The following is a 25483-nucleotide window of genomic DNA, read 5'->3' on the forward strand; positions in this document are numbered from 1 at the left end:
TCCCTCAAAGTTGTGCACGTGTGTCCATGCACTCATCTTTTCCTACTAGTGCACGGAGGAATTTAAACTAGTTACAAAAGTTTCTCACCCTCTACCTCATTGGCATGTTAAGTATATTTCACAATCGTACGCAAACACATTTCCTTTTCAAGTTTCTGATGTGGTTAGTGTTGATAAAACAGAATTTGCGATGATTTGCCTGCAGATTTTAGAACTGGTTATTTATACTATTTTTACTGAAGAAATTATTCAGTACACACATGTTGTTGTCACTGGGCAAAACATTGCACTGCACAAGACTTTTGCACCCTCTCTGGTCATTACAAATCAGAGGAAACATTACTGTAGATGCGGCTGCACTCGGGCAACAAATCAATAGATTTCTTTGACAGACTTACAGGTGAAATGTTGCCTCACCTGTGTTGCTCTTGGGTTGCTGAGTGATGGTGGGAAAGGAGGTTAAGGGGCAAATGCAGCATTAGTCATCCTCACAGGGAAAAATGGCAGAAGAGAAGTCAATGGGGAGGGATGATTGGACAAGGGAGTCATGCAGACAGCGATCCCCATGGAAAGCGGAAGGGATAGGGTAGGGAAAGATATCCTCACTGATAGCATCCCGTTAGAGATGGGGGAAGTTACAGAGAATGATGTGCTGGATATGACTTCTTCATCCCTTTACCTCTACTACCGATCACCTCCCAGCTTCTTACTTCAGCACCCTCCCCCCGGCCCTGTTCTCAACTATCATCTGCCAGCTTGAACTCCTCCACCCTCCATCTTGTTCTAACTTCACCCACATTTCCCCCATTCATTTCTTGTCCTGATGAAGGATCTCGGCCTGAGACATTGACTGTTTATTCCCCTCCATGGATACTGCCTGACTTGCTGAGTCCCATCAGCATTTTGTGTGTGTTGTTCAAGACATCCAGCAGCTGCAGAATCTCCTGTGTCTAAGACAGCGGAGTGGAACTAGTTGGAGTTGTTCTGAAAGTCAGCACAAGTTGTGTGTGATAAGTTTTCTGTGATCCTGCACCATATACATACATTGCCTTTGGCACACCAATACATACTCTCTATAATTTAGTATGTCAGTCATAATGCCGACTGATTAACCCCAGGAAGAAATGCTTACAGAGCAGTTTTTTGCAGTGTTCCTTTTCCAGTGGGCTTTGTCTGTCTTGGTTTTTGCTGTCGATCGAAGGGAGGCACATGTCTTCACCCGTGGATTTAGCATTAGTAGATTCTATCGGAAAAAAAAACAAGAACATTGAGGTAGCACCCTGTTTTTCAGGCAGTTAAACTAACAGTATAAATTAACTCTATTCCTCCAGGATGCTTGTGACTCAAATTCAAAGCCATTGATGTGTTTAGTGAATGGAAGAGAAGTAGAGCTTATCGGAGAAACATCTATGATCATGTTGGATTGGTAGGTCAGGCTTGACGGGACACATAGTTCTCCTGATACTATCCATCATCCAGGCCATGCTTCCATTTTGCTTCTACCACTGGGAAGGAGGCACAGGAGCCTTGGTCACATACCAACAGGTTCAAGAAAACCTTTTACCTTACAACCATCAGGCTCCTGAACTACTGTGGATAACTTTACTCACCTCAATGCTAAACTGATTCCAAAATCAGTAGAGTCACTTTCAAGGACTCTATAACTTATGTTCTCAGTATCAATTTTTAAAAATAATTTGCACAAGTTGTCTTACTTTGCTATTAGTTGCTTGTCAGTCTTAGTTGCTGACAGTTTTCTATAAATTCCATTTTATTTCTTTATTTACCTGTAAACTCCTGCAAGAAAAAGAATCTCAAGGTAGTATACAGTATACTGACATATTATATATATAATGCTGGCATGTGGCCAAGTGGCTAAGGCGTTGGTCTAGTGATCTGAAGGTTGCTAGTTCGTTGTTGTGTCCTTGAGCAAGCATACATTGCTCTGCGATGACACCAGTGCCAAGCTGTATCAGCCCTTGCCCTTCCCTTGGACAACATCAGTGGTATGGAGAGGGGAGACTTGTAGCATGGACAGCTGCTGATCTCCCATACAACCCTGCCCAGGCCTGCGCCCTGTAAACTTTCCAAGGCGCAAATCCATGGTCTCTCGAGACTAACTGATGCCTATATATACATATATATGTATATATATATATATATATGTATGTGTGTGTGTGTGTGTGTGTATATATATATATATATATATATATATATATATACACACATTGATAATAAATTTGCTTCAAAATTTGAATATTTTCCTGTGTTCTTTTGCTCTTACTTTTTTGTGTTCTTGCATTCTTACTTTCCTTTTGTTATACAAAGCACAAGGTAAGTAGTCATTCAATTCTCTGGCACCGCTGCTCAAACCAAGGAGAATTGAAATTTCAGTCAGAGCTCCGTGATTCCAAGTTCACTTTTGTCTTTTAATAGTCTGGGATTAAAAGTTTATTGTCCTATTTTTCAGTCACTGTAAGAATGACCTCAGGTGATGCAGCAGCCCTGTGGTGTGTAGAGTTTGTATGTGCTCCCTACAGCTCTGTGCATTTCCTCCCACATCCCAATAATGGGCTGGCGGGTAGGTTAAATAGTCATTGTAAATTGCCTCCAGTGAGCAAGCACCAGAATCTAGGGCACCGTTGTGTGATGAGGTGGTTAAGAGAATCTAGGGATAATAACCTACAGGGGAAATTATTATGATTTTTCCATGATCCAGCATAGATGGAACAGGCAGAAATAGCTTGTATGAAAATATGGAAATACATGAAACATGGACATTTCCCAAGGGAATCCACAAGCCAATATTCATGCAACAACAAATTTGGTGCAGTCCAGAAAGTGTTTTGGATGATCTTAGGCTTATGGAGAATAGAGGATTGTGGCTGCAAGGGCATCCAAGAGAACACAGAGCCAAATGAAGCAATCCATGTTCTTATTCACTCATTCAATGTCCTTATGTTAAGATTGGTTGTATTAAGTATTTAGATTTTGTTAAGGTAAGTAATATAGCAAAAAGTGCATGTAAGAATAAATCAGAAGAATAAACAAAATTTTGTGAATGTGTTGGTGGCCACATTTTTACAAGGAAGTAAAATGAAAAAAATCAAGCTATACCAAGTTATTTGTATAGATCAATATCCACAGTGTCAGGTTTGGTTCAATAGTGACAGTCTTGCTTCCAAGTGAGAAACTTGTGTGCAAGATGACGGGCTGTGATACTGGAAATTAAATTGAAGTCTCATCTGGCCCCCTCAATTGGACATAAAAGATCCCATGGTACTGTTCATAAAATGCTCTTTCAGTGTCTGTACAGAACTAGTCCTTCAAACCAATATGAATAAAACACATGATCTGGTCATGCACCTCCTTGTTGGAAAATTACTGTGCATAAGTTTTTTAGATCATTCTACAACTCTTCAGTGGTTGTTAAACACATTGATATAAAGAGATATATAAATGAAACTCTCTTTTCCAAGGTTCAGCACGGAAGGTTAGTTAGGAAGGTTCAATCGTTAGATATTAATATTGAAGTAGTATAATGGATTCAACAGTGGCTGGATGGGAGATGCCAGAGAGCAGTGATGGATAACTGTTTGCCAGGTTGGAGGCCGGTGACTAGAGGTGTGCCTCAGGGATCTGTATTGGGTCCAATGTTGTTTGTCATATACATTAATGATCTGGATGATGGGGTGGTAAATTGGATTAGTAAGTATGCAGATGATACTAAGGTAGGTGACACTGTGGATAATGAAGCAGTTTTTCATAACTTGCAGAGAGATTTAGGCCAGTTAGAAGAGTGGGCTGAACGATGGCAGATGGAGTTTAATGCTGATAAGTGTGAGGTGCTACACTTTGGTAGGAATAATCCAAATAGGACATACATGGTAAATGGTAGGGCATTGAACAATGCAGTAGAACAGACTGATCTAGGAATAATGGTGCATAGTTCCCTGAAGGTGGAATCTCATGTGGATAGGGTGGTGAAGAAAGCTTTTGGTATGCTGGCCTTTATAAATCAGAGCATTGAGTTGGGATGTAATGTTAAAATTGTACAAGGCATTGGTAAAACCGAATTTGGAGTACTGTGTACAGTTCTGGTCAACGGATTATAGGAAAGATGTCAACAAAATAAAGAGAGTACAGAGAAGGTTTACTAGAATGTTACCTGGCTTTCAGCACCTAAGTTACAGGGAAAGATTGAACAAGTTAGGTGTTTATTCTTTGGAGCGTAGAAGGTTGAGGGGGGACTTGATAGAGGTATTTAAAATTATGAGGGGAATAGATAGAGTTGACATGGATAGGCTTTTTACATTGAGATTAGTAGAGATTCAAACAAGAGGACATGAGTTGAGAGTTGGGGGCAAAAGTTTAAGGGTAACACAAGGGGGAATTTCTTTACTTAGAGAGTGGTAGCTGTGTGGAACGAGATACCAGTAGAAGTGGTAGAGGCAGGTTCGGTATTGTCATTTAAAGTAAAATTGGATAGGTATATGGACAGGAAAGGAATGGAGGGTTATGGGCTGAGTGCGGGTCAGTGGGACTAGGTGAGAGTAAGTGATCGGCACGGACTAGAAGGGCCAAGATGGCCTGTTTCCGTGCTGTAATTGATATATGGTTACATGGTTATATAATGAAAGTAGTAGGAGATCAACTCCCAGAATTTCAGAATGTGAATTTACTTCAAAAACACAATCAGGAATAAACAGCTTGTGGATAGACAATAGAGCAGTACGACACAGTACAAGCCCTTCAGCCCACAATGCTGTGCCAAGCTTTTAACCTACAAGATCAATCAAATCCTTCCATCCTAGCCCTCCATTCTTTGTTCATCCATATCCCTATCTTAGAATCTCTTAAATGTCCCTAATGTTCTACCACCACCCCCAGCAATGCATTCCAATGCAATACCACTCCCTGTGTAAAAGAAACTATCCCTGACATTCCTCTATACATTCCTCCAATCATCTTAAAGTTATGCCCTCTTCTATTATAGAGACAAATTTTGCAGATGCTGGAAATCCAGAACAAAACACAGTAATTACTGGAGGAACTCAGCAGGCCAGGCAGCATCCCTGGATATTTGAAATTAACTGGTTTCCATCCTTTGTAGTGGCTTGCGAACAATTCAACTGCGGCAATCCAGCGAGCTCCTTCCTTCACTACACGCTAAAGACTGGTTTAAGACAACAGCCCACCATCAGCATCAGGAAAGAAGGAATATCAGCCTCAATGTTGCCCATTCCAGAACATAAATAAACAGTGACAAGCGGGATGTACAAGTAGCAAAATAACTATCTGTTTGGGATCCAAAGTTATTAACTGCAATAATAGCATATCAAACAACATTCTGCAACAGCAAGTTTGCACTTCCAAACCATTGATAGAAAATGATGTGTTTTTGATTTCCTGTAGGCTCTAGACTTATGAAATAGAAATAGCATTCTGTTCTTTCTGATTGTTGTAATAGCTGTAGGATTGTTATTTTTCTTGTAGTTTAATATTCCCATGCTTGTTTACAATTTTATATCATTACTTACATATATGTAATTGTTCAGTGAAATTTCAGTAATTTTGTATAGCTGATTCTATGTTTATAGAAGTTACACTGAAGCCTGTGTCACACCAATGACTGAACATGACATGCCTATAGGTTACCTCTTATCACCAAAATATGCTGTAACACTCCAGTGAGCTAGATTTAGAATCAGAAGCCAATGATTTTTTTTATTTTCATTGTTTTCCTTAACTTCCTTTCTCCTCTTACAGTAGAATGAGTGGGTAACCGTTATTTTATGTTAATATGAACACCCAATAAAATGCCTATAATTACAAGATTTATGCCTCATTCTTGACTTCCCTACCACTTCTGTATCACCTCTGGATCAATACCACCAAATCCAAATGCCTTTGCTGCTGTTCAACAAGATCCTGGTTGATATTTTATCTTGTTGGCACTTCCCCACACAAACCCCTTAAAATATCCAAAAATTTATCAGTCTTTGTTTTGAGTGCACTCAGTGAGACTCCTGCATTCTCTCTGCTTGGGGGCATGCACCGCCCTCAAGGGGAATGAATTCAAAAGACTCATCATGCTCTGGGTGAAGAAATTTCTCTTCATCTCTGTCCTGAATAGCCAAATCATTTTTTTTTATATATGTCCTTGTTCTAGACAGCACAGGAAATGGAAGTGTCCTTCTTGCATCTACCCTATCAAGCCCTGAGGGAATTTTGTACCTCACCTCGCATTATTCTGAACTCTGAAGGACATTAGCCCAGTTTGTTTAATGTCTCTGTCTTGGGCAAACACTGTTTCTCAGAAATCAATCCAGTGAACCTTCATACGGATGGTAATTTTAATCTAATATACCAGGTGGGAAACTGATGGGATCTGTATTAGCCATCTACTTTACAGTCTGCCAATTCTAATTTCCACAGTAGTCAATGCAAAGCAAAATTAAATGGGGTACAAAGCAAGCAGTGAATCAGATGCCATCAGTTTCCCATCAGGCAAGTTAGATTAAATTTGACCCCACACTGACATAGGAATTGCACTATCACTATAATTCTCTTCCAGGAAATGAATGTCAAAAGAGTTTCAGTCAAGAATTTTGACTAGCATCTGTGGATATCCTAATTCAAGTGACAAATAACATATGGCTCATTTACTAAAGTGATTGATTAACATACAGTTACTGGAGCCAAGAGTTAGGGGTGCAAGGAAAACAAGGATTCTGAATTGCACCACGGGACACCAATGTATAAATATTTAACATGATAATCTGAAACTGCTTTGCTATTTTATTGAAATGAAGTTCAAATGTTGTATTAACTAACAATGTACATTTTATTTGAACTCACTGTTTCTACTAGTTTCAAAAGAACAACTATTTTGAATAAATTCCCCTCTCTAAAAATAAATTGCCTCAGTTCTAAAATGGCTAAAGTTTTAAAACATGAAGTTCACTGATAGAGTATCTAATTTTCATGAAAAATAATAATTCATGTTTACAGATTTATATATTCAGTTTGACTCTTGTTCAAAAAACTGGTGGCTATAGTCCCAATTTTAAACATACTGAAATTAGGAAATAATTACACGAATATTAACTAATTTAATATATAATCAAAACAGACTTTTATTTTTAATACAAAGTCCTCAAAAATGCTTTTACAAAAACAACCAACTAAAGAGGTCAAAAGGAATATTTATTTTAATCATGTTTAAAAGAATGCTATTATGGATTATTGTTTATCCTATTACTCTTACTGCCTGAGAATTTCCTTGTCACTGTAAAAATATTTAAGCAATTACTTTTAGGGGAAGTCTTCAATGTTGACAAATATCTTTTCTTCAAATAGACAGAAACACAGTACAAACTGAAGTTTAGCTGACATACAAGTTGATAACACTAGCAAAAAATAATTAGAATCTTAATTTTAACAAAATATATAACACACGAGATCACAGAGCCTTGACATCATAACATTGTAGATAAGAAGATTAATATAATAAGCAAAATTATTTCAAAGCTGAAGATGGGATTTGAGAAAAGCACCAAGCATTCCAAAAGCTTACTGCTTGGTGTTCCGCCAGCTACTCATTGATATTAAATGTTTTAACTTATTTGAAACAACTTTAAGAAACAACTTAAAATTTTTGGGACTACCAATATCAAGGTGACCATATGACCATAATTAGGCCATTTGACCCATCCACTCTGCTCTGCCACATTGGCATGGCTGATCAATTTCCTTCTCAGCCCCAAACTCCAGCCTTCTTCCAGTAACCCTTCATGCCCTGACTCATCAAGAAATTTACCAACCTCAGCTTTAAATATACCCAATGACTTACACCCCACAGCTGCCTATGGCAATGAATTTCACAGATTCACAATTCTCTGGCTAAAGAAATTCCTCCTCATCAAATGCTCTTCATATGATAAGCCTTTCGATCCCAATAGCATTTTCATGAACCACCTTTGAATGTCAACATATCTTTTCATAGATAAGGGGCCCAAAACTATTCACAATACTCCAAACAAGGCCTCACCAATGCTTTATAAAGCCTCAACATTACATCCTTGCTTTTATATTCTAGTCCTCTAGAAATGAATGCTAACATTGCATTTACCATTCCCACCACTAACTCAACCTATAAATTAACTTTTTGGGAATCCTACACAAGGACGCCCCTTTGCACTTCAGATTTTTGAATTTTCTCGCCATTTAGAAAATGGACTACACTTTTATTTCTTCTACCAAGTGCATGACCATACACTTCCCAACAGAGCATTACTTCCACCTCATCTCTGCCTAGTCTCCTAATCTGTCTAAATCCCTTTACTGCCCCTTTGCTTTCTCAACACCACCTTCCCCTCCACCTATCTTCATACCATCCACAAACTTGGCCACAAAGCCATCAATTCCGCCATCCAAATCATTGACGTATAACACAAAACGAAGCAATCCCAACACAGATCCCTATGGAACACCACTAGTCACCAGAAGAGAAGCAGAAAAGGTTCCCTTTATTCCCGCTCCTTGCCTCCTGCCAATCAGCCAATGCTCTGTCCATGCTAGTATCTTTCTTGTAATACCATGGGCTCTTATATTGTTAAGCAGCTTCATGTGTGGCACTTTGTCAAAGGACTTCTGAAATTCCAAGTACACAACATCCATTGATTCTCCTTTCTCTGTCATACATGTCATTTCTTCAAAGAATTCCAACAGATTTGTCAGACAAGATTTTCCCTTAATGAAATTCTGCTGACATATTTTATCATGTGCCTCCAAGCACCCCGAATTACCCAATCTACCTGCATATTGAAATCACCCGTGACTATTAAAACATTGTCCTTTTGACACACATTAGGAGAAAACAGGAGGGGGAGGGGTGCAGCTAAGAGCTGGAAAGTTGATTGGCCCCTCCCCCCCATCTTCTATCATTTCGGGTCTCCCCTCCCCCTCCCACTTTCAAATCTCTTACTATCTTTTCTTTCAGTTAGTCCTGACGAAGGATCTCGATCCGTAATGTCGACTGTATTTCTTCCTATAGATGCTGCCTGGCCTGCTGCGTTCCACCAGCATTTTGTGTGTGTTGCTTATATTTATATTTATTGTGTTTTTTTTTTGTTTTTGTTATTGTGTTCTTTATGCTTAGTGTTTTTTATATGCTGCACTGGATCCAGAGTAACAATCATTTCATTCTCCCTTACACTCTTATATGGAACAATGACATTAAGCAATATTGAGTCTTGAATAAGTGAAAGCATGAAAAACACAGCTTCTTTTCAGTTTCTTTTTAACATAATGAGAAAATCCTACTGAACTGCAAGATTCTCCGAAATGTGGAAAGTTGTGAATTCAAATGTATTATGGAGTGAAAAATACAGATTGCATCAGCATTGATGTCGCCCGTTTAAAAAATAAAGTGTCTTTAAAATCTGAATAGGTATAAAAGAAATTATCATAATTTGGTATGCAAGTTAAACTGTCAAATATATTTTATGTTCTTTAAATATTAAGATTCATAATTTTTACGAAAAAATGAAATAAATGCCAACTACAGAAAAAATGCAGCTGGGTACAGCATAAATTATCCCATAAAATCTATCCTATAGCAGTTTTATTCAGAACATGATTCAGGAAATAATTACATAATTTTATTGGAAAGAATTGTCTTGGTGGGATCAAGAGCACAATGCTGAGATTTTGATTAAATGAATTACTTGAATGCAAGTACCATTATAAGCCGTGTGACAGATTCACTCAAACTGCAAAGGCTTGCTGTAACTATAAGGAAGCTAGAATATTAAAAGGAACATAATTCCACATTAAAGATTTGCTCACCTATAAAAATGAACTACTGTATGAGCTACAAGAGGCATGGGAGAGGAATAGGCCAGTAAGTTCAATCATCCACTGAATAAGATCACGGAGAGAGTGATAAAATACTACAGCACAGAAACAGGCCCTTCAGACTATCTAGTCCATGCTGAACTATAAATCTGCCTCATCCTGTTGACCAGCACCCAAATCAGGGTCCTCCAAACCACACCTATATAAGCACTTATCCAAATTCTTCTTAAATGTTGAAATCGTAACTGAATTATCTGCTAGCAGCTCATTTTCACAGTCTCACCACAATGGGAGTGAAGACAACCACCCCCCACCCCCCCAATGCTTCCCTTTAAAAAGTTTAAATCTCCCTTCATTCACCTATGCTCTGGGAAACAAAATCCAAACATTTAAAACTTTCCCCTACAACTCAAGCCCTCAAGTCCTGGCAACATCCTTGCAGATTTTCTCTGCACTCTTTCAATCTTATTGATATCTTTCCTGTAGGTAGATGCCTAGAACTGCACCCATTATAAAATTTCAACATAACAGTCCAACTGCTATACTCAATACTTACGTTATGAAGGAGAATGTGCCAAAAAATCTCTTTACAAGCACACCACTAGCCACAGGCCTCTAGTCAAAGGGTATCCCTGTGGCAGTTCCCCTCAATTATACCTGTAACTGAGGGGAGTAGCTGCAGGGGAACTCTCCACTGGCTGCCTAGCCCTTTCCCCTTCCTGACAGTTCCCAGTTACCCGTGTCCTGAACCCTGGGTGTAATTATCTCCCTGTATTGCCTGTCAATCAACTCCTCAGCCTCCTAAATGATCTGGAGTTCATTTAGTTTCTGCTCCAGTTCCTTAACATGGTCTGTTAGAAGCTGCAGCTAGATGCACTTCCTACAGGTGTAGTCATCAGGGACACTAGAGGTCTCCCTGCCTTTGCACATCCTGCAAAAAGAACCTTCAGGTACTGTGCCTGGCATCCCCACTGCTCAAAATGTACAATATGACAGAAAGATAAATAAAATGAAAAACAGTTCTCCACCTCTCTGAACCAAAGCTTGAACACTTCATTCCAACACTGGCCCACTCACACAATTGCCACTCCACTTAAATCTTACTTCCTTTTATTGGACCTTGCCAAGTACCTAACTGCAGTATACACACTGAACATCTCCTGTGATGTGTGGTGACTGTCTCGACCACCCAGCTCGCGTATTTTGAAATCTCTCTCTTGCTACATACACTCCAATGTCCTTAAGTGACATGTGGCCTGCAGAATGTCTTGACTGCTCTCTCTCACTTCTTGAAATCTCTCTCTTGCTACACACACTACAGTGTCTCCAAGACTTCAATATTTCAACCTGTATCTTTGGTTCATTAACCCAACTTGAAGACAAATCTCTTAAAAGCTAGTTATAATCTATCATCTATACCTCCTCCCATCCTAAACAACCACTACTTCCATCATCAATGTACCATTATTGCAATGATGGCCATCAATGAACTTCATTGTCATTACTCATCAAACTTACTTTGGCAATCTTATTCCAAAGTAATGAAGGGATTGACTTTGTCTGCTGAGGAGGAGGAGAACTCTTTGCTGATGACACAAATGTTGGGGCTGCTGTGGATAGTCTGGAGCATTGTCAGAGGTTACAGCTGGACATTGACAGATTGCAGAACTGGGTTGAGAAGTGGCAGATGGATTTCAACCTAGGTAAGCGTGAAGAGGTTCATTTTGGTAGGTCCACTTTGAAGATAGAATATAATATAAATGGTAAGACTCTTGGCAGTGGGGAGAATCTGAGAGATCTTGGGGTCTATGTCAATAGGACACTCAAAGCTGCTGTGCAGGCTAACAGTGTTGTTAAGAAGGCATATGGTGTGTTGGCATTCATCAACCGTGGGATTGAGTTCAAGAGCTGTGAGGTATTGTTAAAGCTATATACGACCTTGGTCAGACCCCACTTGGAGTACTGTGTTCAGTTCTGGTCACCTCACTACAGGAAGGAGGTGGATACTATAGAGAGAATACAGAGGAAATTTACAAGGATGGTGCCTCGATTGGAGGGTGTACCTTATGAGAATAGGTTGAGTGAACTGTGCCTTTTCTCCTTGGAGCGACAGAGGATGAGAGGTGACCTGATAGAGGTGTATAAGATGATGAGGGGCACTGATCGTGTGGATAACCAGAGGCTTTTTCCTGGGGCTGAAATGGCTAACATGAGGGAACATTGTTTTAAGGTGCTTAGAAATAGGTACCAAGCGGATGTCAGAGGTAAGTTTTTTTAATGCAGTGTGGTGGGTACGTGGAATACACTGCCAGCAGTGGTGGTGGAAGCGGATACAATAGGGTATTTTAAGAGCCTCTTAGAGAGGTACATGGAGCTATGCACTAGGGAAATTCCAGGCAGTCTCTAGAGTAGGTTACATGGTCAGCACAACATTGTGGGCCGAAGGGCCTGTAATGTGCTGTAAATTTCTATGCTCTATGAATGTGCTGCTAGGATGCATCTTATAGCCTTGAGGTTGCAAGAGAACTGTGGAATTAAGTCAAGTCAGACACCGTATAATTTCAATCAACTATTTCTCTGTTATTGTGACTTCAGCTGGCGAGAGATCCGAGATCTACAGCAGGCATGAATCACCCTCTTGCCGACCGGATCCCTGTCCTAGGTACTCTACCTTACATACAAGATGCCATCCCTCTTATACAGGTATTTTGCAGAACTTCTAACAGTTACAACAGCTTTTGAGTTACTTCCCCATAAGCAATCAGCACAGCAAAGCGTCCATATTTGTCCATATGTTAGCCTCGCATGCGGATCTAGGTGCAAAGCCTGCTCCGACAGTTTCGACCACAAGTTAATTATAAAGCAGGAACAATCTTAAACAAAACGGGAACAGTACAGTCTGCCATACTTCGCATACGTGACTAACTAAAATTTGCCATTTCAGCAGAACAGCTAACAACCTTTTAGCCTTAAAAGGGGACAATAATGCACCAAAAAATCCTTTAGCCGTAAAAGGGAATAAGACAGTACCTCCATTACATTATCAAGGATCCCTCCTCTTTCATCTCAGAGCTCACACATAGTGTCAGTGGGTGCCCAAAGGCAGCAAGGTCTTGGCACCATTCAGACTTGGAATGACAAGTATCCAGTTAACATTGCACCACCCTACTGCCTAGTAGCAATGAACCTCCATCAAGTGGAAGTCTCACTAAGTCTTCTCATTACTCCTCAACATTCAAAAGCATTCCCATTGCATATTGCTCTTTCTCCCACTTCAGCATTTAAGGGGTTGATGACACAGATGACAAAATGCTCTAGATCAGGCAGTTAATGACTGTGTCTATGAATGTATATCCTGAAGCTCTGTATGCTGCTGCATGGAATTCCACTCCTGATTTGCAAAGTATTCCAGCACTTTCAAGTTATAGCTACAATCCCATTCCAATTCTGATGTGTTAGTCCATGGGCTCTTCCATTGCCATGATGAGGTCACTCTCAGGTGGGCGAACAGCACCCCATATTCCATCTGGGTAGTTTGCAAACTGATGGTATGAACACTAGATTTTTTCCAATTTCTGGTCATTTCTTCCCCTTCCTTCTTTTTTAGAATCCTGGCTCCCTTCTTACCACTTCTCCTCTCCTCATCAGTGCCCCTCCGCCTTCTCTTTCTCCCATGCTCCACTCTCCTCTCCTATCAGCTTTCTTCTTCAGCCTTTTACCTTTTCCACCTATCAACGTCCCAGCTTCTCTCTTCATTCCCCCCCTCCCCCATCCACCTACCTCCCCCCTCACCTGGCTTCATGTCATCTTCCATCTGGTATACCTTCCCCTTCACCTTCGTACTCTGTCTTCTTCCCCCTTCCTTTCCAGTCCTGATGAAGGGTCTCAGTCCAAAATATAAACTCTGCATTCCTCTCCATTGAAGCTGCCTGACCTGCTAAGTTCATCCAGCATTTTGTGTGCATTCCCTTGGATTCCCAGCCTCTGCAGAATCTTCTATACAGCTACAAAGGCACCGAACAATTTATATTTAATTGGCATAAATTAATGCTTTGTAATACCAAGCCAATGATCCAGTCAGCCTGAAAAATCCAACACTGCCTACCTCATTACATCTCAACAACAATTGCTTTCCAAATAGTGAAAAACTACAAACTTTACCACCTGAAATAACACAGGCTGCTGCTGATACTTCAGTTCCTTTAAGATAGATTCCAATTTACACATCTTTGCTTCCCAATATTATTTCACTTTCCAATATAATTACTCATCTATTGTATCGAGCCTACATCCAGCACTAAAGCCCTGGAATTCTGGAACTTAGGAGAAGAAGTTTGCCTCTAGCTATCCTAACTGGTAAATAAGGATGATTAGTAAATGCTTACTTTCCACCAATACCATATGCACACTGATAACCACTGATGGGATGACAAATCCCTAAAGCAACACAGTTCCTACATTGCAATCCCTCTGTTACTGATCTTTATCAAGTTCCAATTGACATGAACCTTAAAAGCAAGAACCAAAAAAAATTAACAAACTAAATATCGTTAAGCAACAAAGACAAAAGTCACACAATAAGCTAGTCTGACATTTCTACCCAGGAGAAAAGTGGGTAAATTGTATCCCTAAGATTCCTCTCCAACAGCTTTCCTACTGCTGATGAAAGGTTAACCGGCCTATAATTTCAGGGATTTTTGAACAACAGAAAAACACTTGACTCTCACCAGTCCTCTGGGGCCTTGTCTGCTGTTAGTGAGGATACAAAGATTTCTGACAAGGTCTCAGCAATCTTCTCTCTTGCCTCTTTTAATAACCTATGATGTATTCCATCAGACTCTGGGTACTTACTCAGCTTTATTCTCTTTTTAAAAAAAAGCATTACTTCCTTCTTGTTCTCCAAATGCCCCAGCACATTAACCTTCACTAAATTCAACATCTTTCTCCTTGGTGAATATCAACTCAATGTACTCACCTGGTACTTCATACATGTTCTTGGACTCCAAGCACAAAATATCTCCTTTATTCTTCAGATGTACATTGTCATTCAGCTCTTTCGAGCATTCAGATCCACAGTATTCTGTCACTATTCTCTCTGGTCACATCCTGCTTCTTCAGTTTCATTTGGTCCTTAGCGGATTCATCAGTCTTCAAGACTCCAAGGTGTCTACCATTAACTGTGATTTTGTAATCAGCACATTGCCAGGTCTGTACTATCATCTTTCTTTTCAATGTTCCCAGGCTGCAAAATAACTTCCAGCAGATTGAGTGCTCATCTCCCCATTAATAAATGTAGGAAATGCTGCAAATTAGTGTTGATGAAGTTCAGCTTATTCTTGGAATTTCGCCTGTCTTCTTGTCTATTAATAGGGAAACATTGTGACGAGTGCAAGAATCCTTGTAAGGGGACTCGTGCATGCATTTTGAAAATCATGCACATGCAACACCAGGACACACTTGCAAGCTTCCCCCATGCAGTGCCCAATTCCTGAGTCAATGTAACACTTCATTTTACCTTATGTTACAAGTTAAAAACACAAAAACAGCATCCATAAACATCACCCAAAACATGCCACATTAAAAGGACGCTGCAATGAGTATATGTTGGACTTCCCTGGAGATATATCATCAGTTGGTGAACTAAGAGCAGAAAGGAAACTACTTTGAAAGAATGTGACAATGAAGAAGCTAGCACTGTGATTTTACCTCCAACATAACTAGGTCAGAAGGAATTCTAACCCAGTTAATATTGTTATTTGCATTTGAATTGAGCAAAATATTTTTAAAAAATGAATCTGCACTGTATCAAACTACAAACATTTTCCATTACATCTAGAATTAAAAACTCAAGGCCCGAAAAGCAATGGAACACAAAAATGATTATTAAGAACACTATGCCTAATAGGTTCCTGGTGGTCACATGCCAGCTATTATAAACTTCAGTGGTCACCAATGCCCACAGCCTTTGCCAAGATATGGGGGGAGCTAGATGGTTGGGAAATGTGTTCAAGACTAGTGAACTGGCTGTTATGTAGTGAAGCCTCATTCGTAATCAGACGGGAAGAGATGTACCTCCCCTCTTTGTGGAATGTAGGTGTGGAGAAAGCTGAAAGGATCTGTGTTATGGTTCGTCTTGAGCAGCTGCGTGGTGGAGGACTCTCCAAATCTATGGGCGCTTCCCAGGGACACACGCAGAGACTGACATCAATTGCCACTGGCAGGTCGCCAACTCAGCGAAAATCGCTCTTTGGCCTGCCCAAAACCTTCTGGTCTGCCAGCACATCGAGATGCCCGTGGAGGAATGCCGCCAACCGGCACACTTCAAGTTGATGGAGTACGTGCTGAGGGACACACCAATACTGGGTGCTGCTATGACAAGGGTTCAGCGAGGAGAGACCACAGTGTAGGGTTTTTTTTCTGCTACTTGGGAAGGAGAGGACACATTGAGGGAGGAAGCTCCCCCCCCCCAATTATTGCAATAGTATAACATCCCCAGCCACCACAGGAGTGGCAACAGTGCTATTGATTGATGTGTAGGAACGTAGTACTAAAAGCATTGTATTAGAATGTAAATAATGAAAAGGTAATGCAGTATTTATTTTGAATTTTTTATTATGAATGTAGTTTATTTTATTTTTAAAAATGTCTACTATTTCAAGTAACATGCTCCGCCTTTGTACCTTTCCCACTGACAGAGGTCCACGATCACACTCTTACCTATTTTGTTTCTCCCTTGGTTCACTTTTCCTATACACTCCCCCATCTAGTTCTTTCCGTCCTTCATCCCTCTCTTTTCTGGTTCCACCTATCACCCACCAGCCTGTCTTTACACTCCCCTTCCTCTCTCCCACTCAGCTCAGTCTGCTTTTCTTCTTGGGTTTCTACCCATCAGTCACCAGCTCCATCTAAGCACTCCTTACTCCCTACTCTAACTGGCTCCATCACCTGGTACCATCTATCATCTACCAACCTCTGTCTCACCCCTCCCACTGACTTGATTACATTGGCTACCACCCCTCTCAGTCCTGATACACACAATGGCAGCCCGAAATGTCGACCACCAATTTTTCTCTGCAGAAGCCACTTGACCCACGGCGTTCCTCCATTAGTTTATTTTTTTTTAGCTCCAGGTTCTATCTTCTCCATAAACTGGGTCAGAGAGATCTGAGACTCCATTATGACTTTAGAAGAATCACAAACATTGTAGGACTCATTCAGATGGACGGGGAGGTAGGGAAGTGGTGGAGGTCAAGGTCAATTAGGTTAGGGTCATTGGTCGCTTGGGTTAAAAAAAAGGTAATGATGAAATTAAATTTTGTCCCAATCAGAATCTTAAGTATTGAAAAATAGTTCTCCCAGTGTGCCCAATGATGGCTGATACCAAGACTATTTGGTCTAGTTTCTCATACAATTGTCTAAAAGGAATGTATCTTCATTAGTGATACAGTGTGATGTTCTTGTTTAATGCTACTATGAATCCATCCACTTGCAAAGAGTAAGCTACTATTGCCACATTTCTCTTTATAGGAAGTAATCCTGTGATTTTGAAATAAACTGCTACACACTCTAATTTCTCCACAAGATAAATGCTCCCAAGTTAATAAAGGAATATTTTTCATTATGATAATTATTGGCCCACTGTTAATTGAAATGGTGCTAAAGTTAATGCAACCAATTATCAAAATTTTGATATTTGGTACATAGTGATTTTGTGGTGTTCAGTTTTTGCAAAATGCAAGCTGTTCAACACAATAAGCTCTGAGAAGCAATGGTGTTTTTACAAATATAATCAAAAGCTGAACATTGCAATATAAATAGGCACTAGCATGGCAATTTCTAGAAATTCAGTTTTGCATCCTCCTTCTCCCTTTATGCTTGTATTGAAATGAAAAACTCATCAATTCTTCGCTCGTTCTCCTACGCTCCACACTTCTTTTCAGGTGTTCCGCATCACGACAGATTCATATCCCTGCTGATCAACTTCTTTGCCCTGACACACAGGCACTTCACTGTGGCACTCATTTTTTTTGGGCCGAGACCAACTACTGCTCACACATTTGGATTGTGAAGAGTTGCTCGTCGTGTGGAGGTACATTGTGTGAAGGCACTCTCTGCTTGGAAGTAAAAGCTTCCAACCTTCTTCATAGATTAGTGAAAAGAGAAAAAGTAATTGGTGCAGAATATTCAGAAGGTGTGCCAAGGGTTTTGAGTGAAACAAATTTGAGGAAGTCTCGACTCAGCATGGATCCATGAAGAAAATTATCCATGCTCTGCAGGAAAACTGGCTGGATAGCATAACGTGTAAACTATATCTTAAAACTATACATTTAACACAGCCATAGAGTAGTTGTACCTATATGAGCTCCAAAACATACCACAATATCCATGACTTGAAATACATGCTAGATAATTGTCAATTATGCACATCCTGTGATACTCACTATATATCCTGCATGGAATGCAGATTTTTCACACAGTGTGATTCTGTTCCTATGAAAACGTGAACTGCAATTGAAAACTGGGGACATACTGCAAGCAGTGAGAAGTCTGACACTTTCCTTCAGAGTTCTATATGTGTATGGTACAATAACACGTGGTGGGATCAATGGTTGCGATTGATGTATACAGTGACATAACATGCATACGGTTGAATGACAATAAACTTGAATTTGGTGTCCAAAGGCATGCCATGTATGCCTATATGTCCCATTTGTAATTTGCATTGATCCATATGCTAGGGCTTGAATGTCAATTTTATCAGGGGTTCTGTTGATAGCAACCTTAAATACAAATGAGAAGCCCTCTTCAAAACACAAACCTGTTCGTATTTAACCTACAAGCAGAAATCCAACAGACCACCATTGTCTGTTTGATTACAGGTTATCAGTTCACAGAGGGAGATCAATTAACAGATACACTTAGGAAACGGTCAAGACAATATCTTCCACTGATACTTGAAGAGATTTCATGAAACCACGTCACATCTATTGATAAGCTAAAGGCATGGAAACAACTCATTGGGCTTTCTGGTTTTGCACTACTGCAGAGGTGAACAATAAAGTAATGTTTATGGTAATCAGTTTGCATTGAAACTTCAAGGATGAGATCAGAGAAAGGATTAAGTAGCCATCTGTGTTCTGTCAGTTAATATTCTGGGTGATTGTATATCCATATGTCCACCTCTCAATTGTATGTTAAAAGAATACATTTTGAGTGCCACGGGTTTTGGAAACATCCAGGGGTGTTTGAGTATTAAAAAGCTGCCTTGTCAGTTAAGAGCTATTCCCATTCTAAATATGCAGTTCTTCAGAGCTACATGTCTATAACCATGAATCTTTGTAGAATGCATGTTTAGAGTAAATACCCTACCTATAGCTATCAAAACACTCTTTGTATACCTAGCATTATCTTTGTGGTTACAGACGATAAAAACTTGACATAATTCAAGATATTTTTGAGATACTTCCAAAAGGAGTTTGTTCTAGAACACCTGCTGGCTGTGCATGGTTTCCACCTGACTTATTCAAACTCAATACAGAAGTACGGTCTATGCCATACGTGGCCCACTCATATAGAAGCAGACAGCTTCAGATTTACTTAAAGGGAACCTGCCCTCTCCAATATTGGGAATGCAAAGAAGAGAGAACTTGTTAACAAATGTACTTCCCCAACTTCCCTAGTTTGGTGTGACCCTTATCATTACTCTTAACCTTTATTCCTACCTGTTCTCCCCCCCCCCCCGCCCAATGAATCTGACAATCCACCTCAATGGTACCCCTTATTAAACAATCTATCACCTTGTCTGCTGACCACAACAAAATACACCCAACTATTGATTATAACCCCAGTACCCTTACAATCCTCCCCCAACAACAAAACCTTTATAGCAACACACACGCACCACAAAAGCACTAAAAAACTGTGTAAGTGAAGTCCATGTAATAGAATGTAGGTATGCAGCACAATTATTGAATTGAATTGACTATTACTTACATCCTTCATATACATGAGTAAAAATCTTTACGTTACGTCTCCGTCTAAATCTACAATGTGCAATTTATAGTAATTTGTAATAAATAGTATGTCCAACAGGACAGTCAACATAACATAGAAATACAGTTGGATCAGCATGAATTAATCAGTCTGATGGCCTGGTGGAAGAAACTGTTCTGGACCCTGTTGGTCCTGGCTTTTATGCTGCAATACCATTTCCTGGATGGTAGCAGCTGTAACAGTTTGTGGTTGGGGTGACTCGGGTCTCCAATGATCCTTCGGGCCCTTTTTACACACCTGTCTTTGTAAATGCCTGAATAGTAGGAAGTTCACAAGTGCAGATGCAGAGGGCTGTCTGCACCACTTTCTTCAGAATCCTGTGACTGAGGAAAGTACAGTTTCCGTACCAGGCAGTGATGCGGCCAGTCAGGATGCGCTCAATTGTGCCCCTGTAGAAAGTTCTTATAATTTGGGGGAAACAGACCAAACTTGTTCAATCGTCTGAGGTGAAAGAGACGCTGTTGTGCTTTTTTTTAAAAATCACGCAGCAGATATGTACAGTCCACATGTGATCTTTGGTGATGTACAGAATCCTTAGATTCTGGATTAGTTCCTGAGGATAGGAGGGTGACTAATGTAACCCCACTTTTTAAAAAAGGAGGGAGAGAAAAACTGAGGAATTATAGATCAGTGAGTCTGACATCGGTGGTGGGGAAAATGCTAGAGTCAGTTATCAAAGATGTGATAACAGCACATTTGGAAAGAGGTGAAATCATCGGACAAAGTCAGCATGGATTTGTGAAAGGAAAATCATGTCTGATGAATCTTATAGAATTTTTTGAAGATGTAACTAGTAGAGTGGATAGGGGAGAGCCAGTGGATGTGGTATATTTAGATTTTCAAAAGGCTTTTGACAAGGTCCCACACAGGAGATTAGTGGCAAACATAAAGCACACAGTATTGGGAGTATGGTATTGATGTGGATAGAGAATTGGTTGGCAGACAGGAAGCAAAGAGTGGGAGTAATCTGGACCTTTTCAGAATGGCAGGCAGTGACTAGTGGGGTACCGCAAGGCTCAGTGCTGGGACCCCAGTTGTTTACAAGATATATTAATGATTTAGACGAGGGAATTAAATGCAGCATCTCCAAGTTTGCGGATGACACGAAGCTGGGCGGTGGTGTTAGCTGTGAGGAGGATGCTAAGAGGATGCAGGGTGACTTGGATAGTTTAAGTGAGTGGGCAAATTCATGGCAGATGCAATTTAATGTGGATAAGTGTGAGGTTATCCACTTTGGTTGCAAGAACAGGAAAACAGATTATTATCTGAATGGTGGCCGATTAGGAAAAGGGGAGGTGCAACGAGACCTGGGTGTCATTGTACACCAGTCATTGAAGGTGGGCATGCAGGTACAGCAGGCGGTGAAAAAGGCAAATGGTATGCTGGCATTCATAGCAAAAGGATTTGAGTACAGGAGCAGGGAGGTTCTACTGCAGTTGTACAAGACCTTGGTGAGACCGCACCTAGAGTATTGTGTGCAGTTTTGGTCCTCTAATCTGAGGAAAGACATTCTTGCCATAGAGGGAGTACAGAGAAGGTTCACCAGATTGATTCCTGGGATGGCAGGACTTTCATATGAAGAAAGACTAGATCGACTAGGCTTATACTCACTGGAATTTAGAAGATTGAGGGGGGATCTTATTGAAACGTATAAAATTCTAAAGGGATTGGACAGGCTAGATGCAGGAAGATTGTTTCTGATGTTGGGGAAGTCCAGAACAAGGGCTCACAGTTTAAGGATAAAGGGGAAGCCTTTTAGCACCGAGATGAGGAAAAACTTCTTCACACAGAGATTGGTGAATCTGTGGAATTCTCTGCCACAGGAAACAGTTGAGGCCGGTTCATTGGCTATATTTAAGAGGAAGTTAGATATGGCCCTTGTGGCTAAAGGGATCAGGGGGTATGGAGAGAAAGCAGGTACAGGGTTCTGAGTTGGATGATCAGCCATGATCATACTGAATGGCGGTGCAGGCTCAAAGGGCCGAAGGGCCTACTCCTGCACCTATTTTCTATGTTTCTATGTGCATGCCAAGGAACTTAAAGTTGTTCACCATTAACATCACAAACTTTTAGCCACAGTTCACAAGTGTCCTTGAGCTCAGTTGGGAAAATATTTAATGCATCAACATCCATTAACATCCTGGGAAGAGAATCCCAAAGATTTATTGCCTTCTGAGTGTCAGAATTTCTCCTCACAGTCCTGATGTGCATTACCTTATAAGATATACGACCATAAGATATAGGAGCAGAATTAGGCCATTTGGCCCACTGCATCTTCTCTATCACTTCATCATGGCTGATCCAATTTCCCTCTCAGCCCTAATCTCCTACCTTCTCTCCACCCCACCCCGTATCCCTTTATGCCCTGACAAATCAATAATCTATGTACCTCTTCATTAAATATACATAAAAACCTGACCTGCGCTGCTGCCTGTGGCAAAGAATTCCACAGATTCATCACTCCCTGGCTAAAGAAATTCCTTCTCATCTCATTTCTAAAAGGACACCCCTCTATTCTGAGGCTGTGCCCTCTCTTTCACCATAGGAAACATCCTCTCCACATCCACACTATCAAACCCTTTTTACCATTTTGATAGGTTTCAATGAGGTTATCCTTCAATCTTCTGAATTCTAGGGAATACAGGCCCAGAGCCATCAGACACTCTTCATATGACAAGCTTTCAATCCTAGAATCATTTTTGTGAACCTCCTTCACACCACCTCCAGTTTTAGCACATCCTTTCCAAGATAAGGGGCCCAAACCTGCTCACAATACTCGAAGTGAGGCCTCACCAGTGCTTTATAAAGACTCAGCATTACATCCTTGCTTTTATATTCCAGTCCTCTTGAAATGAAAGCTAACATTTCATTTGCCTTCCTCACCATTGACTGAACTTGCAAATTAACTTTTTGGGAATCCTACCAAGACCCTTTGAGGCCCCACGTGCCACCTAGGCACAAAGGGTTCAGACAACAATGACCAGCTCCCTTTGCATCTCAGATGTTTTTATTTTCTCTTCATTTAAAAAATAGTCAACCTTTTCATTTCTTTTATAAGAGTGCATGACCACACACTTCCCGATACTGTATTCCATCTGCCTTTTTGCCCATTCACCTTGTCTATGTCCTTCTGTAGCCTCTCTACTTCCTCAAACTATCTGCTCCTCCACCTATCTTCATATTGTCTGCAATCTGAGCAACAAAACCATCAATTCTATCATCCAAATCATTGACATATAACGGAAAAAAAAGAATCAGTCCCAACACCATTAGTCACCCGCAGCTAAGCAGAAAAAGCCCCTTTATTCCCACTCCTTGCCTATCAGCCACTGCTAGAATCTTTCCTGTAATACCATAGGCTTGTAGCTTGTTAAGCAGCCTCATGTATGGTAACTTGTCCAAGGCAAAGTTGAGTCAATCATTTAATATGATCCTTGTACCTGAGGGCTTGAGAATCAATAAAATAGTCAATCCTTTAATATGATCCTTGTACCTGAGGACTTGGGAGTCAATAAAATAGTCAATCATTTAATATTATCCTTGTACCTGAGGAGTTGGGAGTCAATAAAATATATTCTGGAATACATTTTAATAGCTGTAAAATTTGTTGTAATATTACTTTCTCTGTCGGGTGTAAGCTATTATGTTCTGTGATGTGCACTTTAGTCCAGAGGAACATTGTTTCACATGGCAGTTACACACGTATACAGTTGAATAACAATAAACTTGAACTTGAATTTAACCTTCATTCTATCATTTGCTCTGTCTTTACTTTGGATATAGCTAACAGAATTTAAGCACTAATGTTATAGCACAGTGCATCATCAACTTCCACATTGCAGAAAGGACAGCAGAAAGTTTAAGAGGTTAATTGACGGCAAGACTTGATCCATAGTGTGTAGATTAGCTGTGGGACTCGAAGGGAATATGGGGAGAATAAAAGAGGAGGATCAGTGAATGATTAGTGTAAAAGAGTGGTTGATGATCAGCACTGACTCCTAGGCTAAAGGAACTGCTTCCATGCAGTATGAGTAATTTAAACTATTAATTTCCAATACAGCTAAAGATACACCATCAAATTAGTAATCTGTATGGTGGGAGCTAAGATATACTAGTAATGATGTGGAATTTCAAAAGTATTTGATAAATTACCAAACATGAAAGAAGAGCAGATGAGCAAGAAACCTGGAGTATGAATCTGTCTAGAAAAGCTGAATCAAACTGTAGAAACTGCAAGTTGTTAAAATTGATTGCCGGATTTCACAGGGCTTCCTTAAGGAACACTTCTGTCTACTGCGTACATCAATGATTTACTTGAGGTTATAAAAAGTGAAGTATTGGATCAGAGTTCACACACAGACAGATGGGATAATGAGCATTAATTTAAAAAATCTCTATAACATCATTTATAAAAGAATGGGGGAATAGGATGAGTTTACCGGGACTTCAGAAAAAAAATTCCGAAGTGAGCTATTTGGGCTAAGTGGCATGTTTGTGCTTTGTAAGGAAAAGAAAGGCATCTTAAAGGAATAATGGCAAATTGAGAAAGACAGAGGAGGGGGTAAGCTAGTGACTGTTTAGAAAGATTAAACGGTGTGCATGTAAAAGGAAGCAATCAAGACTGTTTTGGCAGATGGGACAGGTAATCATTTTTGATACCAACAGGCTCGAACATATTAATATTCATTTTTAAATTGCATGTCATTTTTCTCCCCACTCTGAACTCCAATATTCCTTGCTTGCCAAATGAATAATTATCAGGAGACAAATTTACTGAACATGATGCATATGTCTGATCAAAATACTTAATGATAAATTGTGTAAAGCAGCCCAGAGAGGACTGAGTTTTCTAAGAATTAGTACATTCAGGAAATACTTCTCTGGACAGTATTTTTTTTACTTAAAAATTAGATTATGGCAGCACCCATTCAAGTATGAAAATTTTGAGGTAATAGGATAGCAGACAAAATAGTGGTAGTGAGTAAAATAATATCAATAAGACTTATTGATAAATAATTAACCATAATTGATAAAGAGTACAGGGAAAATTTACAAGGATGTGGCCAGAACTTGACGGCCTAAGTTATAGAGAAAGGTTGAATAGGTTAGGACTTTATTCGCTAGAGCACAGGAGAATGAGAATTTGAAAGAGGTAGAGGTATAGATAGGGTAAATGGAAGTAGGCTTTCCCACTGAAGTTCGGTGAGACTAGAACTAAAGGGAGAAAGGTGAAGTGGTTTATGGGAACATGAGGGCAAACTTCTTCACTCAGAGGATGGTGGGAGTGTGGAATGAGCTTCTAGCAGTAGTGGTGGATGTGGGCTCAATTTCAACATTTAAGATAAATTTTAATAGATACATGGATGGGAGGGCTATGGTCCAGGCACAGGTCGATGAGACTAGCAGATTAGTAGTTTGGCATTACGTAGATGGGCTGAAGGGCCTGTTTCTGTGCTGTAGTGTTTTATGACTCTGTGAACTATATTAATGATAATCCATTACACATTTAAGGCAATTATTGCTAAGCTTTTGTCTCTTCATTACCTTCATCCATCAGCCTCCTTTAAAC

General features: G+C 40.0%; 1 protein-coding gene across 2 annotated transcripts in view; it reads right to left on the minus strand.

The window, feature by feature from the left end:
* LOC140736808 (dihydropyrimidine dehydrogenase [NADP(+)]-like) overlaps nt 1-25483 on the minus strand; it is an 888868-nt gene that overhangs the window by 755708 nt on the left and 107677 nt on the right. For both annotated transcript variants that reach the window (XM_073062742.1, XM_073062741.1), the window contains exon 2: nt 1133-1243. In XM_073062742.1, the coding sequence (XP_072918843.1) occupies nt 1133-1243 (111 nt within the window). The remainder of the gene's footprint in view (nt 1-1132; nt 1244-25483) is intronic.

This window comes from Hemitrygon akajei, chromosome 12, assembly GCF_048418815.1.
Source record: "Hemitrygon akajei chromosome 12, sHemAka1.3, whole genome shotgun sequence".
Lineage (NCBI taxonomy): Eukaryota > Metazoa > Chordata > Chondrichthyes > Myliobatiformes > Dasyatidae > Hemitrygon > Hemitrygon akajei.